This window comes from Cheilinus undulatus, linkage group 22 (genome assembly GCF_018320785.1).
Source record: "Cheilinus undulatus linkage group 22, ASM1832078v1, whole genome shotgun sequence".
Classification (NCBI taxonomy): Eukaryota; Metazoa; Chordata; class Actinopteri; order Labriformes; family Labridae; genus Cheilinus; species Cheilinus undulatus.
In genome coordinates, this window is record NC_054886.1 from 5,850,605 (window position 1) to 5,868,246 (window position 17,642).

Here is a 17,642-nt window from a genome sequence, read left to right on the forward strand (position 1 = left end):
AACATTAACATTAATTGTATTCCTGTGGCCTAATAGCCAAATTGTTTGAAATGTTGGGATATTCTTAGTGAGACAATCATGCTTGCTTACAGAATAAGTAAAATGATCAAAAAATGCAGCTTTTCACTGAGTTTATTGCACTGAAATGTGTAATTTTAACCTTAAATACAAATGCAAATGCTGGATTTAATGAGCTTAACAAAGAACCAACGCTATTTCAGCTTCTTTTTCAGTGCAATGCCCTTCTATTACCTAAATGCTTCTAAAATAGAGTATTGCAGAAACAGTTGCAGCAAACTTCAGTGTATTATTTCTTCCACAGAGCAAGAAATGGATCAATAATCAAAGATTAATTATTCTATATTTCATATTCTAATCATTTTGTCTTTAAGGTGCTCTTTTTGGAACACATTTTGATTTCCTTCATTGCAGATTTTGCCATGTGCTCATATTTACAGTTTTATTTGTTTAGATTTTAAATGGACTTGTTGACTGCATCGGATGAGGACAGGCCACATAAACCCCTAACATTTAGCTGCCCGACCCATTTTAGAGCTTCAGTGTTGTTTACCAAAATACTAAAGGTGTAGATTACTAGAATATAGCGGGCCAGAGCCAGCTACCTTTGTGCAGGATATAAACTACAACCATGACAACTGTAAATATGATGGTAATCCTGAGCTCAAAGGTAACATCATGAGCATCAATAGCCAATAATAACAATAGATTGGACTAGGTGGCTGTTCGCCACTGTATAGAACACAATATCAGTACTGCCTGCACTATTTTCCAACATTTTACTCTTTGCACTGACACAGTGGCCCAGGTGTTCCACTTTAATTAGTGACCATGTAAACTGGTGACTTCAGCCAAACTCATTTGCATGCTGTTAAACTGAATCAGTTAAGACAAACTCAGAATTATTTGTTGTAAATGATTTGTACAAGATTTTTTCAAATATCTATTTTTGGGCTTTTATTGCCTTTGTTGATAGTGGAGGACAGAATCAGATACAGGGATGAGAGCGTGGTGGAGAGAAAGGCAGGAAAGGAGTAACAGGCCTGACATGAACCTGGTCCTCCTGCACACATGGGTGCAACCTAACCACTAGGCTATCTGCGTCCCAACGTAACGTATATTTAGTAGTGGAAATATATATATATTTTTTACTATAACTCAAATTGAATTGCATAACTTATGTGTTTCTCAACCACTGTCTCCTACACATTTTAATTTTTAGTACCCATGCCTCTTCAGGTAAGCTCATTTGATTGACTCCAAGTCACAAAAACTGAAAGGTGCACTTTGACCTACAAAGTTCCATTCCACAATGTAAAGTACATGATTCTTGCTGTGCTGAAGTAGGCCCCTACAGGTAAGAGTTGTCTCACAGAGGGAGTAGCTTCATCCATGGTGCAACTGTGTCCAATGGCCAAAGGCAATCTGAGAAAACTATGCAGGTTAAGGGATGATTGTCTAATCATTTAAGTATGATGACAAAAAATACTTATAGTGATCGTGTACTGATCAATTAAACTTAAAATGTGTTCTATCAACTTAGAAAAACACAACTGATACCAAAAAAAAATTCTGTCACAGGGAGAAGCCATTTCACATTAGGGCTTTTAACTATTTAGAGGTTTGCTGCAGCATATCTAAATGCTGTTTGCCAACTGTTATTATATAACAAAGCATTAGTGTTAGGAGACACATCTGCAGCTTCACAGATGATAGAGGTGTTAGAAGACCAATTAAGCATCCCTTAACTTCAGATAAAGTATATTTCTTTCTTAAAGATAGATTCCTTTATTGTCCCAGAGGGAAATTTGTCTCCACAGACGTCATGACAGTTGTTGACATTTCACACCATAAACATTTAACACAATAGACAATTGACAATTAACAGAAACAGTTACAAAAGACAGTGATGGCAGGTAAGTGAGCTAGTTTGTTGAGGATGGAGATGGCTGATGGTACAAAGCTCAGACTGAAGCTGGCTCTTCTCCATTTCAGTGTCTGGTACCTTCGACCAGAGGGCAGGAGCTGGAAAAAGTTATGGAGAGGGTGCTCAGTGTCCGTGACAACTGTGTCATTGACTTCTGAAATGTTTGGTGTGGGAGAGTGGATTATTTTTGATGCTATTTGTGTGATCTTGAGGAGTTTGTTTCTGCTGGAGACTGACAGCATGGTGTAGAAACAGGAGGAACAGTAGAGTATGATGGACTGGATGGATGATGCTCTTATACAGCAGTAGGAGGAGATGGGGGGCGACGTTGCGGGCACTCAGTGTATAGAGAACATGAAAACGTTGTTGTGAGCGTTTATGGATGTCTGTGATGTAGTGTTCAAAGGTAAAGTTATTGTCCATGGTGAGTCCAAGATATTTGAATTTGTTCACCTGTTCTATTGTGTTCCTGTTAATGATGAGTTGATTCAGATTGCGAGTGGGTGGGTTGAAGACCATTTCCTTTGTTTTCTCAATATTGATGTGGAAATAGTTATTTGTGCACCATTGTGTGAAGTGGGTGACTGAGCTGTGATAGTCGGTGATGGAATGCTGATTATTGAGGAGAGCCAAAACTGCAGTATCATCAGAGTATTTGTAGTATGTTGTGATTGATGAGGGGCTTGTACAGTCATTGGTGTAGAGCGTGTAGAGGAAGGGGCTGAGGACACAGCCCTGGGGGGCTCTGGTGTTGGTGACCGTGGTACTGGGCATCACAGCATGATCTAATGCTACTAGCTCAATAATTGTAATTCCCATTATGTTTTAGTATCAAGCTACACAGGAAAATGTTCTCACATCAGTGTCATGGTTGTCTTTCTTTTCCACATCATAGTCATTTTTCCTCATTCAGTGTTTTTCAGGCTAATTTGGGTGAATGAGGCTTCACGAGTGTGAAAGTTTTAGGGAAATAGGGTAATAAAACCTTTATTTGAGGAATTGCCGGTGGCTTTTGAATGACCATCCCTATCACACATGAGCTGAGCCAAAATAACCAATATTGAAACCATTTAAAAATCATTCTTTTTTGTCAGAATGAGACAAAAACATGTTGTTATTCCATATCTTTTCATGTCTGAGCAGCTGCAGTTTCCCAGTGCGCTACAGCAGAACAGATGAAACAAAGAAATGACCAACACGTGGATGACAAAGAAAGAAAGGATTACAGACTTTGTTGCGAGATAAGTGGAGGTTTAAGGCAGAGTCATGGCCGATGATGATATAAACAACCTCCAGTGTACATCAAACAGCCTTTTGCTGCAGCTTGGGAGGGATAAGAGGGAGCACAGTTAAAGAGAGGATGATGGACTACGATCAGAGATGAGACGAGAGGAAATGCAGAGTCATGGCCAGTGATTATATAAACAACCACTACATCAGACAAACACGGTGCCAGTGCTTCTGCTTGGCACATGCTCTGTCACTCAGTCCAACTTTCAGTGACTCTGCTGGTATCCTTTGGGCTGTTTTAAAGCACCCCAGGCTGTGTACTCTGAAAGAGGTTTAATAACATTACTGGTGTTGGTACAATGACTTTCACCTTGTGCAAACAAACTCAGGTCACTTCAGGCAGCAGGATACAAATGAGAACATCCTTGGGTTGTCTCATTCACTGTTCCCACTTTTTCCCAGGAAAACGAATAGTCCGGACATTCACCTCTAAAATGTCTTGGCATGAGCCAATGTGCAGGTCAAATGTAAGGTGGGAGGAGGTGGCGCTGGCATTCAGGGTAACAAATTGTTGACTCATTTAGCCATAATTTGACTCAACATATTATGTTTCCCAAACTTAACTAAATGCAGTAGGTTTTTCAGATAAACTAAACTTCTGTAATGCTCTGATTCTTTTAAAAAAGAATGAAATCAACACTAAATTCTACCTTAAAATATAGGTGTGTAAATTGCTGTGGAACTCTGTTAAGAAATGATACAGTGTACAATATAATAATATTGCAATTTTATGTGTGATTTTTCTTAGGCTTCTCATCTTATGCATTTTTTTTTAACAAATTCAAGAAATAAATCAATCTATAGTTTAACCTACATTCAGTCAGGAACACTCTCATCATACATTTAACCATTTTATTGCAAAATGGATCTACAGTTTTACTTGGCAGAGAAGACTCTGCTCTAAAGAAGCTCCCTGGGTTAGTCAGTTAGCATGCTTTGACTTTACAGGCAGTGCAGAGCTAGAAACCCCCATATGGACAGAACATTTATGGCACTGTGTATTGAAAACAATAAAATTATTTCAGATGCAATAAATCCATAGTAGCATAAATCTGAATGAGGGTGCAACAAGCTTTAAGCTATAAAGAGGAGGCTGGGGTGGAGTAGGTGAGGCTTTGCCAGCAGCAGCAGTGTGGTGCATTATTGCAAGCAGGGATCAGTGAGAAGAACATCATATCTAAATGGACTGTTGTGTTCACACTTGTTTGTACAATGTACATAAAATCTCTGCTGCTGCAAAAAATGAGTGTGTCAAACTGGTATTTCATCAGATTTCAAGTTAAAGAAATATTGCAACTTCTGCAATATGTAAATTGCTGCAGGCCATATTGCAATTTAATCTGTTTTGTGTTTAATTGCCCAGCCCTAGTACAGTGCGATATGATATGGTGCAATACAACACAATAGGGATGCAACTAACGGCTATTCCTATAGTTGACTAGTCACTGACCACTGGAGCGATTAGTCGACTAGCCAGGTTGCGGGTTACAAACGTGTATGAACTACAAATAAAGACAATAAGTCAGAGTTCTTCTTTCAAAAATGTATTTAATAACAATTTTGCTTATACTATTAAAATTTCATTTCAAGCAATATTTTTGTCTTGGCTTTTAACATAATTAGTGTTTAAGGTTGAATGATTTTGTTTTACAAATGTAAAGCCGAATTATTCTATGTTGGTTAGAGTTCGCTCCACTTTTTAAGTGTTGACAAGTATGAAAGAGATGATGTGCATCACTCCCTATGTAACGTGTTAACACCATAACATTACTATTGCGTTAGGAGTAAAAAGGGAAAGGTGTCGGGTTCTGTTTGCAGCACTGTAGTGTTACACTCATGTTAAAAGCCAGGACAACATTGCTGGTGGATGACCACCGTTCTCTAGCATAGAAAGTAAGAACGTTACCTGGCAGAGCTCGCTGCATCACTCATGAGTCCCACATTCTGTCTCTTCAAATCCTCGTGCATTGCAGTGCCTCTGCAAAAGCCAAAAAAAAAAAAAAGAAGTACAGTTAGTTCCCCAAATGGCTGCTTTTTGTTTTTAGATTTAAATGTTTCGAGCAATGCATGTAACTTCCCAACTAGTAATATGGGCAAAATACTGAATAAATGTGCTGTTCGTGACTCTACAATGTGGTTTCTAACTTGGCTCTACAGTTTTCCATACTACTGTTGCACAGAATGCCTGCAGCTGTAAATACTAAGACACTATACCAGACACAAACATTGAACCAGTGCAGCGTGCAGCGTCACATTAAAATATTATTGACCATGCTACAGCTTAATACAGAGGCGTCCCATGAAGACCCAGGCCCAGAAGCCACAGCAGCAGATCAAAATGCCAAACTCTCCACAGGGATGCCCTGCCAAGCTAGAGGCTGTTTTACATTCTCGGCCAGTGCCTCATTGGTCCAACAGGGGGTTTCTAGAGTGGCAGGCGGCTGCAGTTTTTGCTTTCTAGCATTACAGATTGGCCTCTGCTGCTGTAGGGTAGCTTTCCCTTTTTTCTGAGTAAAGTGTCCTGCTGGAGCCTGATCCCTCTGACTCCCCCCGACTGTATCATTAAGCCAGAGAGAAGTGTGAGAGAGTCAGTGTCTCTCAGCTGGGGATTCTCTTTGACTGAAGCTCACTGTTCCCAATGGGAGGTGGTGTGGATACAGTATGGTGGTTAAGGGTTCTCTACACTGCTATTGGACATTTCATGTGGAGAGTAATTTGAGTGTTATATAATTGGGCAGATTGCCAGCTTTTAAGTCAGTTTATAGGAAAAAAGGACATCAGATTTCACATGTAGGGCAGTATTTCATTTAGATGTGAAGTCTAACATGTCAAACCATAGGGTTGGTCTTTGTTTAGATTTTTATCACATGAAGAGCATGTTTGAATGAAAAACAGGAAGGCATTTATTTGGGAAAAAGTGACTAATGAGTCTTCTCTTGTGTCTTTTTTCTCTCCCTTTCCCACGCATCCCCCGCGGACGCTCCTCCTGAAGCTGAAGAGTATGCTGTTGAAGGTAAGACTGATGCTTTGCTCTCCAGGCCCTCTGACGGCTTCCCTCAATGCTGTCATGGATGCTGATGCTGGCTGCTTGTTAATGCTGTGTGCCCTCCCTCTGTGGAGGGGCATTGTCAGTTTGGACTGCGGTTATACGTGACTTCCAGGGGGCCTAAATTACAGTTTTTGAAAAAGACAAAAGTGATTGATGCACTTCCAAAATTGTCCCTGTTTTAATCTCTTGTTTATTTTATCTTGTCTGTTTTAATTTAATTTTGTTTTGACTGTGGTTTATCTCTATCGATACAATCAAACAGTCACATGTAGGAAAATATCTTTGCACTTCAATGGAACATTTTCGAGGCAGCTTGCGAATTTTGAATCAAATAGCTATTTAACAAGGTTTCATCAAAGTTAACAAGATATGACATGGGGATTTTTAGAGCCATGCCTGTCTCCATGTCCTATCTCACTTAAAGTTGAACTGAGACCGCCGGTTAGGGCCCCTCAGGGGCCTCATTAGCCCTTGGGCCAAGTACTGAAGCAGTGCTGGAAGCAGCAGACTTTGTGTATTGATCATTCTTAGCTTGTATGTCTGTGAGCAGTTGTCTGTCTCCCTGTGGTTGACTTGGTTCATTTATCAGTCAGATTGGACACTCTGGTCCAGAGAAACATGCTTTTTTAATCTATGCATTGAGTATTGAATAGTTGTGTTGTTGCGTGACTGTATTTGCATCTTTCGGAGTTGCATTTCCTCCTTGTTGAGTTTAAAGTGATGGATTACCTTTCACACGTTCTGCGCCAGCAGGGGAAATCACTGTGACAAACGTCCCATTGCTCCAGGTTTTCTTTAAAGCTGTAAAAGTTAATGCTGCATTTATTCTTCAGTCTTTGTACTTAACAGGAGTTGTTTATCTTGTTGTAAATTGGAAACATAGATGTATAAGTCACTGTTATGAGCTAATCCAACTCAATTTCATTTTTGGGGTTTGATGTAGAATGTGTGTACGACTACATTGGTGCCTTTACCATTGGAAAATCATGTACTTGCCTGGGGCTTTTGTTAATAGGAGCCTGAAGATATGGTCTTTGTAAGTGTGAGTCATATATGAGGCATATATGAATAATTTCAGTGATAAGATGTGCATTTTGAATTCTAATTAAAGGCCATGAGTAAATAAAATGGCATTAATATTAGTGCTGCACAGTTTGGTAGTAATGTGACTGCAATTATTTTGGAAAATAATCGGATTTGCGAAGTATGTATTTCTGGACTCAAACTATATAAATATTTAGCAGCATAAAAGACACAACGTTTAATCAGTACTGCTTTCGAAATAATCAATACTTTAAATTTTTTTTTTTTCTTTTTTTAAAAGAAATTTGTACAAAGTGAAACTGCAGTGGCACTGCTGTAGATTTAAAGGCCTTTCTGCAGGCATTTTTGCAAACCTTTCAAGTCACTGGTGGGCTCAACGGGGGGCAGGTACCCTAATGTTTAGAAAATTGCCATTTAAGTGCCCTCTTAAGTGCCCTCTGAATAGACACAATTTCCCAAAGTGCCCTCTATGTGGACACAATTTGGCTTTGTGATCTCTAAGTGGAAAAAACTTGACAAAGAGCCCTCATTGGTAACCTCTAAAAAGACAGATTTATACAAATTGCCCTCTTCAGTGCCCCCTATATGGACAAAATTTGGCCCACTGTGACAAAGTATGGCTAGGCTACATTCATATGAAAAATACATGATAAATTGCCACCCATGCTTGGGACAACCTCCCTTGTGTATCTTTGTTAAACCAGTAATTAAATGGATCATTGTTCTGTGTCAGGTTTTTTTAACTGCTGTGTAGTAATGATTTTTAAAAAGTTAGATCTTAACCAGGGTTTTTAATTGTTTCACTGCAATAAATCTATTCCCCACACAAAGGAGGAGAACTGCAGGTGTGAGGCAGGGTTGGTTTAGTAATTTCAAGGCCCAGGGCAAAGACCAATATGACCCCCCCTACCCCCCCTTACTAAAAGCCGCACAAATATGTGAATTTTTTTAATGTAACGTCACAAAAATAACTGCAGCCTTTTATGCAACTGCAATTGGATTAATTGTGCAGCACTAATCAAAATAAGGTTGATTGTCTTGCAAAGTCCCTGTGAGGAGTCCTTGCCCCATCAGCAGGGTACAATTAATTTTTGAAACAATTTTTTTTTTTTTTTTTTCCATCATGATAATCATGAAAATCACTGTCATCACCATTGTAGCGTGGCAGTGAAATTTCATGTAAAGCAAAAAAAATAAAAAATGCTTTGCTAGCTAAGTCTTGTTAAAAGATAATTAATCTTCCATGGGCAAAGTTAGCTCCTACAGCTGTAAATTTCCTGTGTGCTTTCTCATAAAGCTCAGTGCTTCCTGCTTATGAGTGCAGCTGGAAAAAGGAGAGCCTTTTCAGAACTATTTCTATCCCCCATTTTTTTTTCTTAAGTGAAAACATGTGCTTTAAAATAATTTGCTCACTATCCACTCTCCTGTCACATAATGAGGAAGGATTAAATATTGTTTTTTGCCTTCACAATTCCTAAAATTACCCTTGTAAGCCTCAACTTTTTGACATTTTCTCAGCTTTCTTCTATGAGAGGTGCAGGCCTAGCTTTATAACTGTATCTCTGTGTACATGTCTGCCTGTATGAGCACTTTTGAAGCCTAGACCCATGTCGGCAACACTGAAGTCCTTGATGGGAAAATGTCAGGGGGAAGGTAGGGGACAGGAATCAATGGTGGCAATCGCACAATTCTGTCTGACTGAGTAGACCCTCCAGATTGATGTTGAGACGAGTGAGGGCTATGAAAGCTTTGGAAGTGAGATGGAGAATGAAAAGAGGGGGTTTTATTCCCTGGTAGACCTGAAGAAGAATGGGAAACTCCACTACCCCGCTATGCCAATGTATCCTGAAATATTGTTGTGTGGTGTCACTGCAGTTCAGGCCTACACCTTCAGCTCAGCTCAGTTTTTCCTACTTATCAGTGGTATGTTCTGCAGATATTTCTTTGCACTTGGCAAGGACATATGTTGTAGTTTAAGCTCCTTTTTATTATGTGTGCCTCCAGCAATTTAAGAGGGAACACCTCTCCTTGTGCAGAGGTCTAGGTGTTTTTCTCCAGCAGCACCATTACTCTAATATGAAAGATCCCTGGAGATTTTAAGAATTTTAACAGTTTATTATGACTCGGAGACATACTCCAGGGTCAAAATACAGTGTTTAAGTCATGCACTTGCTTAAACTTCAAAATCAGTACACGTAAATCTTGTAACCTGCATTAATTTGAAGCTGTGCCATTTAATTAAAAACAGGAAGTTGTGTCCCCAGTTTCCAGTGAGTTGTGCATCAACAAGACAGCTCGACAGATTTACTTAATAGCTGATAATCTCTCATGTGAAACCCTCGAGGCACCACTTCACTCCTTTCTCCTATTTTTAGGCTTTCCCTGCAAACATATTTGGTCTAATTACTGTCGCTGACCATGTGTTCAAAACTTGGTTGAGATTGATGATGTAGAGATGCGTTAAAAGCCCCAGAGAGGCCGGTGCCCCTGGAAGGTGGCTGGTGGCCCTCGTTCTCACACAGTAGAGTGGCGATTGATGATGCAGCTGCGACACTGACCTGTTTTTACCAGCCAGCCAAGTATACTAACAGAGCATGTCCTCTCCCTGGAGGACTGTATGTATGATGTATGGTTTCATTATGTAAGCAAAGGCTTAGCTTATTGCAGAATTTAGCTGTTTTCCTACAGAGGCTAATAGAGAAACGACACTGAAGCTGAAGGCTGGGGTTGTCTCGTGGCTAGATATATGGACTGTGGTTGGTTTAACCCACATGATCTATTTGGGAAAGGCACACCAGCTGTTGGGTGCCCTTGTACATGGCATTGTACACTTCATGGCACCAAATTGTGTTTGTAGCGCTTAAATTGATATGCACAGAAAAAACACACCTTTTTTTTAATTCATTGTAATTTTTCCTTGAAAAATGGTATGCTTTGCACCTGTTACGCTTATTAATGCAATCACCTGCATATAAGAGATATTTTAGATGCCATGTTTCTGCTACTTGACTTCTATTTAACTCCTATTAACCCATCAAATGCAACAGTGGTCTTCAGGAGAAGCCACTACAGATATTCAGGATGTGGAATGCCAAGAAAAAAAACAACAAAAAGGTAATTTAATTTAATTCTAGGAAGCTACGGAGGTGGAAAAATGGCAATGCTTTAACCCAGTAGGCCAGTTAGGAATAGAAATGTCAGCATAGTGTCAATATTTTAACCCAAATTAGGTAGAAAAGTGCCCCCCATTATTTGGTAAAGCATCAGTGTTTGACATTCCAATGGATAAGGATCGAGATACAAAGCATAACTTCCTGGATATGGGTGGTGTAGAAAAGTGTTTACCTGTAGTGTTACTGCCATTGAATTTGGTTTAAAAGAATGTAAAAAACAACAACAGATTTAATGGTTTAACTACTGTAGGGCTGCACAATACTGACAAAAATTGCATTGCAGTATTTTTACTTTATGCAATAATTATTGCAGTCGAAAAAAAAAAAATGATGTAGCACCAAGAAGAAGTACATCACAGGTAGATTCAGTTATAACTGTGATGAAACAGTTTCAAATCATGTGTCTCTGAATTGCATTGGAATTTTTTTACAGACATTTTAAACCATGGCATTAATGTTAAAAAAACAAAACAAACAAACAAACAAACAAACAAAAAAAAACTAAAAGATGTAGACAGGTAGAGGAGGAGGGTAGATTGAAGGCAGATTACCCACTTATTCATCAGTCAAAAATTGTTGTGATTTTTATATATAGCTGAAATTATTATCATTGAGAGTAATGTACATTTTTGGCAAGGAATCTCAGCACATTAACAAAGCTACATAGATGCGTGATAGGTCAGAAATCAGATAAAGAGGGATCCACGATATCATTGGCAGATATCAATCAATCAATCAATCAATATCGACACATATTGGAATATCTGCCAGTATTTAAAATCAATGTTTCAGCTGTATCAGCCCATATTTGCTGTAAATATTGGCTGCATATACAAATGAATTTTAGGAAGCAACAGTCCAACATCAGCTGAGGACTTTTTCTGTGCTAATCCTCCTTTCTTAGACTTTAAAGCAGTGGTTTCAAACATTTTTACACAAGCAAGCCAAAATGGCAAAGTATAGCATATTGTTATCCAGGCCAAATAGCCACAGTAACATGTGATAAAGCATCTATAATTGTTGTGTAACTGTAGTTATAATGTATGGATGTACAAATTCCCAAGGCACACCGAGACTTGCCTCAAGGCAGACCAGTGTGCCTTGTTGCACCACTGGAGAACCAGATAACCACTGCTTTATAGTGTCATTAAAGGACTGAGGTTTTAGGTCTGAACTGTATTTATATATTAGTATTGATATTGGTATCAGCAATATTATCCAAATAGATAAAAAAATGCACCAACGCGGCACCATGAAGTTATTAGAAATAAACAATTAAGCTCCAATACAGCTGAGTACCAGCTACCCTTAACAAAGTGAATTTGCTGGAGTGCTGTCTGCCTTTCCTTCTCCCTACATCTGAACAAAAACTGCACTGAGCCTGCTCCTAAGGAGATGAGAACCCGGGCCCAGGTGTTCTTAACAACAACATTTTATCAAGCTGCAAACAGGTTATCATGTTTTCAGTTCATTAAGGCTACAGGTTGGTGCAGTGAGAACACAGTCACTGATTAGGTTAATCGAGGGATAATGTGCTTTTATTCTCTTTCTCTTAGCTGCTGTTCCAGTTGACCAAGTTCCCTTTGTTTGACTACAGGCCTTAAATTCAGACACTGCCAATGTCTTAAATGTGAATACTCATATTTTAATAACAGTGCCTTTGCAATGTATTTTGCAGCTCTGATTTTAACCCACACTAAGATGATTAGTCCCATGGCTTAGTGAAGCATCAAGTATTTGACAGCCCTCTGTTAGACATTTATTAGATAATTAAATATTGTGAAATACATCCATAACACAAGTATGAAGACACACAGAGCTGTTGTGTTGCCACTGATGGTATAGCAGCTAGAAAACACAAGCTCTTCAGTCGGATGAAGAAAGAAAGCCATTTTGAATGTCCTTTATGTGACTGTGTGACAATCAGTGACCATGACCGTGGACATGACCACGAGAAAAACAGCCTATATACACAACTGGACAGCCACAGATCAAAACTATCCCTGGTCAGCGTGCCTGGCCTCTGAGACTGGCTGATAGATTTCGTGACCTGGTGCTTTGTTTGGGTGAGGGATGTTCTGAGCTGGCCAGCCTGATCTTAATCAATCTGATCAAGGCTAATGATCTTTTCTCTCCGAGCCACGCGGACCTCCAGCTTAATCTCACCCTTGGGAGAGCAATAACATTTTTTTTGCTCCTGTGTAAAAAATAGAGTTTGATGTTAGCTACAGATAAAGGATTATGGATTTGAGTGGGGCCTGTAGTTATAGGAGATTACTTTGGATCATCCAAACTAGATTATGGATTTTGTTCTTATTTTCCCAGGAGAAATAAAACAAAATTATAGACAGGAACCTTGGATGCTTCCTGACTGTGTGTGCGTGAAGACAGCAGAAGGAGACAACAAATAGGAAATCAAATATTAAATGTACTGATGTCAGTGTGGTATTAACCCAGATTTGCTTTGTTTCTGGAACAAATTGTGCTTGTACATGATCCTAAGTCAAATTCTAACTGCTGTTGTTATTTGGAGTACTACGGGCTAACAGGCTGACCACCTGGGTGATGAAAAGCATTTGTGTTCTTGCAAAAAATGGTACACTGCAGCAACATTTGAGAATGATGGGCATTTATTTATACAAAGGCATGGCAAAACAACACTATTTGTCCATTGTCTGCAATCAATAAAGTTTAACTCTGCATTTTTCATTGAATGCACAAGAGATTTGCAGTGTTCAAACAAAGCAATCGATCATGGAAGATTGCTGGCTAGCTTTGCACTCAAAAGCACTTGAAAGAATAGGTTGCAAATAAACAAAGTAACCTCATAGGAAGGGAGAACGACCAAGGAGTGGAAGGTTGAACAAAACTGAATGGTGTCTTTCTTTAGCTCTCAAATTGCTTGAGAGCCTTTGGACAGTAGGGTGCCTTGATGTTGCTGCCGCCTGCCCAGCTCCTGCCAGATGTTGCAGTGAGATAAAGCATCCCCGGGTCCTGGAGGAGCCCAAGTCCAGCCATGCCTGTTCTCACAAGACGTTAATTTCACCCCACTCAGCTCCCTCTCTTTTTCTCTCCTTCTATTTTTCTGCTCCGTGATAACAAAGTCTAAAGGGATGGAGTGGGCGTCCACTTGTGAGAAATTCCAGATGCTTCAGTGTCAACACGCGTGGCCACAGGCGAAACTGTTTGCTGTGATGGAGAGAGAAATGGATTGGACAATGCACGGCCTGGAGCTCTGCTGTTTGTGTGTTTGGGAGTGTGTGTGAAGAAGAACATTAGGTTTGCCAGATTTAGCTGCTCTGCTTGAGTTTTCCTCATTTTCTCTTTGCAGTTGCAGCCTCGAACTCCTCTGCAAAACTTTTAAATTGCTCCCCATTCCCTAGCGAAGCTTTCATTCAATATTTTTAGAAATATACAACCTGTTCTTTCCAACAACTTCTAAAATACCGCAGCTATATCAGTGGCTCAGCATTCCAAAATATGGCACAGCCAGAACCCCTTTAAAGTCTTTTCTGTTCTATGCCTTTAAGGGTGTTGTTAACACAGTGGTTCTCAGCTGGTTGGTTGGGCCCAGAGAGCCTAAGAGATGCTTTAAGTAAGCATGAATGTGTTCCTGAAATAAAACTGTGGCAAAAATTAAATGATTTGCAGAATTCCTGAGTGGACATTAATCCATGTATTTTATTTGACTTAGATTTGCTGTGATAACGAGAAAAGTGTGGTTGGTTTTTTTCAAGTTCTTGACTGATTTATCTCATTATTTGGGATTGCAAAGCTGATTTTTCCATTATAATGTGTTCATTTCTCTAGATATCTCTTGTAGCCCTCCCTGCTTACAGCCCCATAGAACCCACACAAATAAAAATGTGATACATTGCTGTCTAAAACTGTCTATTGTTGAAACCTTAAGAAAATAGCTACACACACATTTTTTTCTTAATAAAAGACCTTTTATAAACTATATTAAGGGATGCACATGATTAGATGGCTAAACTACTAAATTCAGATATCAGAATAGCTGGCACTAGAGTTATGGAAATACTGGTTAAATGCTCCTTTGAGACAGCAATAAAGCTTCCTGCCACTAGTAGCCGCTCTAGTTCCAGGGAACGGCTTCCCACCAGAACCTTTCCACTGCTCTTTGCTGAATGTAAACATGAGAAGCTCAGCAGTTAGCATGCCATAGGAACAGCAGGATAGGGCAGTATTTTGAACTAAAAGTGGAAATAAATTTGTATAAAAGCTTTTGAGTAATTAAACCTATGTATAACACTCAACCTTTGTGATGATTAAGCACATTAAGCATTAATTAATCTGCAAAGAGGAACTGGCAGGTAGAGCTAGCTGCTAACTTTAGCCACACTCTACTCAGCCCACAACCACACATCATAGTGATGATTTTGACTGTTTACTAAGCATTTTGTCCTCTTTAAACTAATTTAAGGGTTTGCAAATCTAATTTTGACTGCCCCAGAGCAGAAGATACTTTTTGTCATCCCTGGGAAGTGTTTGGTGCCCTCCTTAGGGGTCCTAGACACCAGGTTGGAAACCAGTGCTGTAGCAAGCAGCCAAAATTAGCATGTTATCACAGGAGACGAAGGACTTCTGTATGATACACTTTTTAAACATGTTAATTTTAAAGTGCCGATACTTTTTGACACCGTTATTGGGAAAGAACAATTTCACCATTAATTAATCAATAATACAGAAAATGTGCCAAAGATTGGACCAAAACAACAGATATTCCATCATATTTTAACCTTTGAATGTCCTCCCAGGTCTTCTGCAATGATGTTTTTTCAAATATGTTTATGTCGAGTCTCTTTGTTGAAAGTTTTGTTTAATCCAAGGTCCAAAAATGTGTCATTCAAGACATTTCAGTGATCACATTTTTAAGAACATGGGTCACGGTTTCTGATTGAAGAAGTGGTGGGTAATCCTCAAGCCTGACCAGCTGAGAACTACTCAGAACAGTAACTGGCACACATTGTTACCCAAACCACAGTATTTTTCACACCCTAACAAAGCTCTTTTGTCACATACTCATTATTTTATTTTTGTAAAGAAGATTAAATGTGGCTTTTTTCTCATCTTAAAACAGTATTTTGTCTGTTATTTTTATGAATGCCTGGTTAAAACATAATACTACTGCCAGATGGTGGGTGTTTTGTGCCTGACAGCTGTTTGCTAACAGCCATTAAATAACAGGAAGAAGAAAGCTTCCAACTACAGACTGTAGCAATACAAGGAAACTATCTTAGCATATGCTCACTAATGGATCAGTCAACTTTGTCTGCATTTTTAAGAAAGTGATCAATCAAACGGCTTATTTAACTTCAACTTATTGAGTAAGATTAAGTGTTTTTAAGGTGAAATTACTGTGATGTGATGCTAATTTTTTTAGCCTGCTAATGGCCATTCCCTTTACATGTTGGCATCAAATCTACAAACTAAAACATACTGTACATTTTGTGAAACAATATGTAACATAGGGTTAACAAGTTTGTATGGTCCTGCTGGTTCTTATGTTGCACCAGCGTGACTTTAAAATCAAGGATGGACATTTCAAGCAAAGCTGCCATTTTAAAGTCAGTTGCTTCATATGCAAATAAACTTAGGGCCTGATTTACCTTCATTAGTCTTAAAGGTCACATATTATACCCTTTAAAGACACGTTTATATCAGTCTCAGAGGTCCTGGAAACATGCATGAGAAGTTTGTTGCTGACAAAACACTCCAGTATTGGATTTTTGTGTCTAAAACTCTTCTGTTTCAACCCTGCTCAGAACAAGCCGTTTCTGTCTGTAGCTTTAAATGTTACTGAGCTGTCTGACTCAGCCCCTGACCACGCCCCTTTCAGGAAATAGATGTGACTTAATGGATGTGGCTCTCCTGATCTGCCAGCTGAGAGGACAATCGGGAGAGGAGGGCACGACTTTCTTCCAGGGGTTGGTCCAACCGAACATGGGGGCAGTGCTAACTCCCCTCATGATATCACGAAGGGAAATCTGAGAACGGCTTGATTCAGCACATTTTCTGTAAGGTGGTGAAAGAGAGGGGGGTGGGGAATTGATTTTTTCAGATTCTTGGGGATTGCAGACAGGCCAGGGTCAAATATTTTTCTTAGAAAAGCCTGAAAAAATGATTTTTGCTTAATATATGACCTTTAACAGAAGCGGCACAAATTAAAGCATCTTATGTGTACAAGTGGTACACAATAATGGATGACTATTGACTAAAGCAGCATTATAATGTAAGATTTACAACTTCACAAAAACAGACCAGATTGATCATTACATGTTTTATTTGATAGTCTAACACAAATATCAAAGCAGCCATGTTTGAGCTTGAGTAAGAATGTGTTGACATGCAAAGTAATTATTCAGGAGCTATCACGATGCCTCACTTCTTTGGTATTTGATGAAATTATTCCCCTATTAAGATGCTTTGAATTAATTAAGTCTTTGATTCAAGTATTTTCAAGAAGCTAAAACTCTGAGGCTCTGAGCTGTCAGGCAAAAATGGTTTCAGCACATTACATTCCTCATAAAGCCTCTATTTTTTTAAATAACAGCACTCTTTAGTTGACTTTTCTCCCTCTGCTTACCACTTACAAGCTTTAACTTCAGCACTTCTGCTGTATTACAATGAAATACCAGAGTGAGCTTTGGTAGGGATTTTATCACTTTCTTCAAAGTACTCCTTCTCCTGTGTACTTAAATGAAAATGTGTTGTGCACCTCTGCGCCTGTGTTGCTTTTGAAAAATAAAAAAAAATGCATTTCCCTGTGGACTTTGGGGTTATGGGGTATTTGGAGTTTATATTGCGTCGTCTCTTGTTGGGTTGCATTCAGCAACTAATTTATGCCCGGTCAGGGAAACAGTCTCAGTAATCCTCCATTCTTTTCGATCCCTCTACACTCCTCACTCTATGAATTTTTTTTCTAAATTCTTCCTCTGCCCTTATCCCTTCACCTATCTTCATTCCCGCCTCATCAATCTGCAACTTAGTTCTGTCGTCTGACCTCGTACTGGAACTTTACTTTCCACACATCCTCCTCCCTCTCCTACTAGAAATTCCTCCTCTCTATCCTCCTTTCTTCATCTCAGTCCCCTTCTTCCCTGGTCTGGTAGATAAACTT

At 39.2% G+C, this 17,642-nt stretch overlaps 1 protein-coding gene across 1 annotated transcript in view; it reads left to right on the forward strand.

The window, feature by feature from the left end:
• nrxn2b (neurexin 2b) overlaps positions 1 to 17,642 on the forward strand; it is a 740,090-nt gene that overhangs the window by 210,809 nt on the left and 511,639 nt on the right. The window contains exon 3 of the mRNA XM_041780093.1: positions 6,228 to 6,248. Coding sequence (XP_041636027.1) covers positions 6,228 to 6,248 — 21 coding nt within the window. The remainder of the gene's footprint in view (positions 1 to 6,227; positions 6,249 to 17,642) is intronic.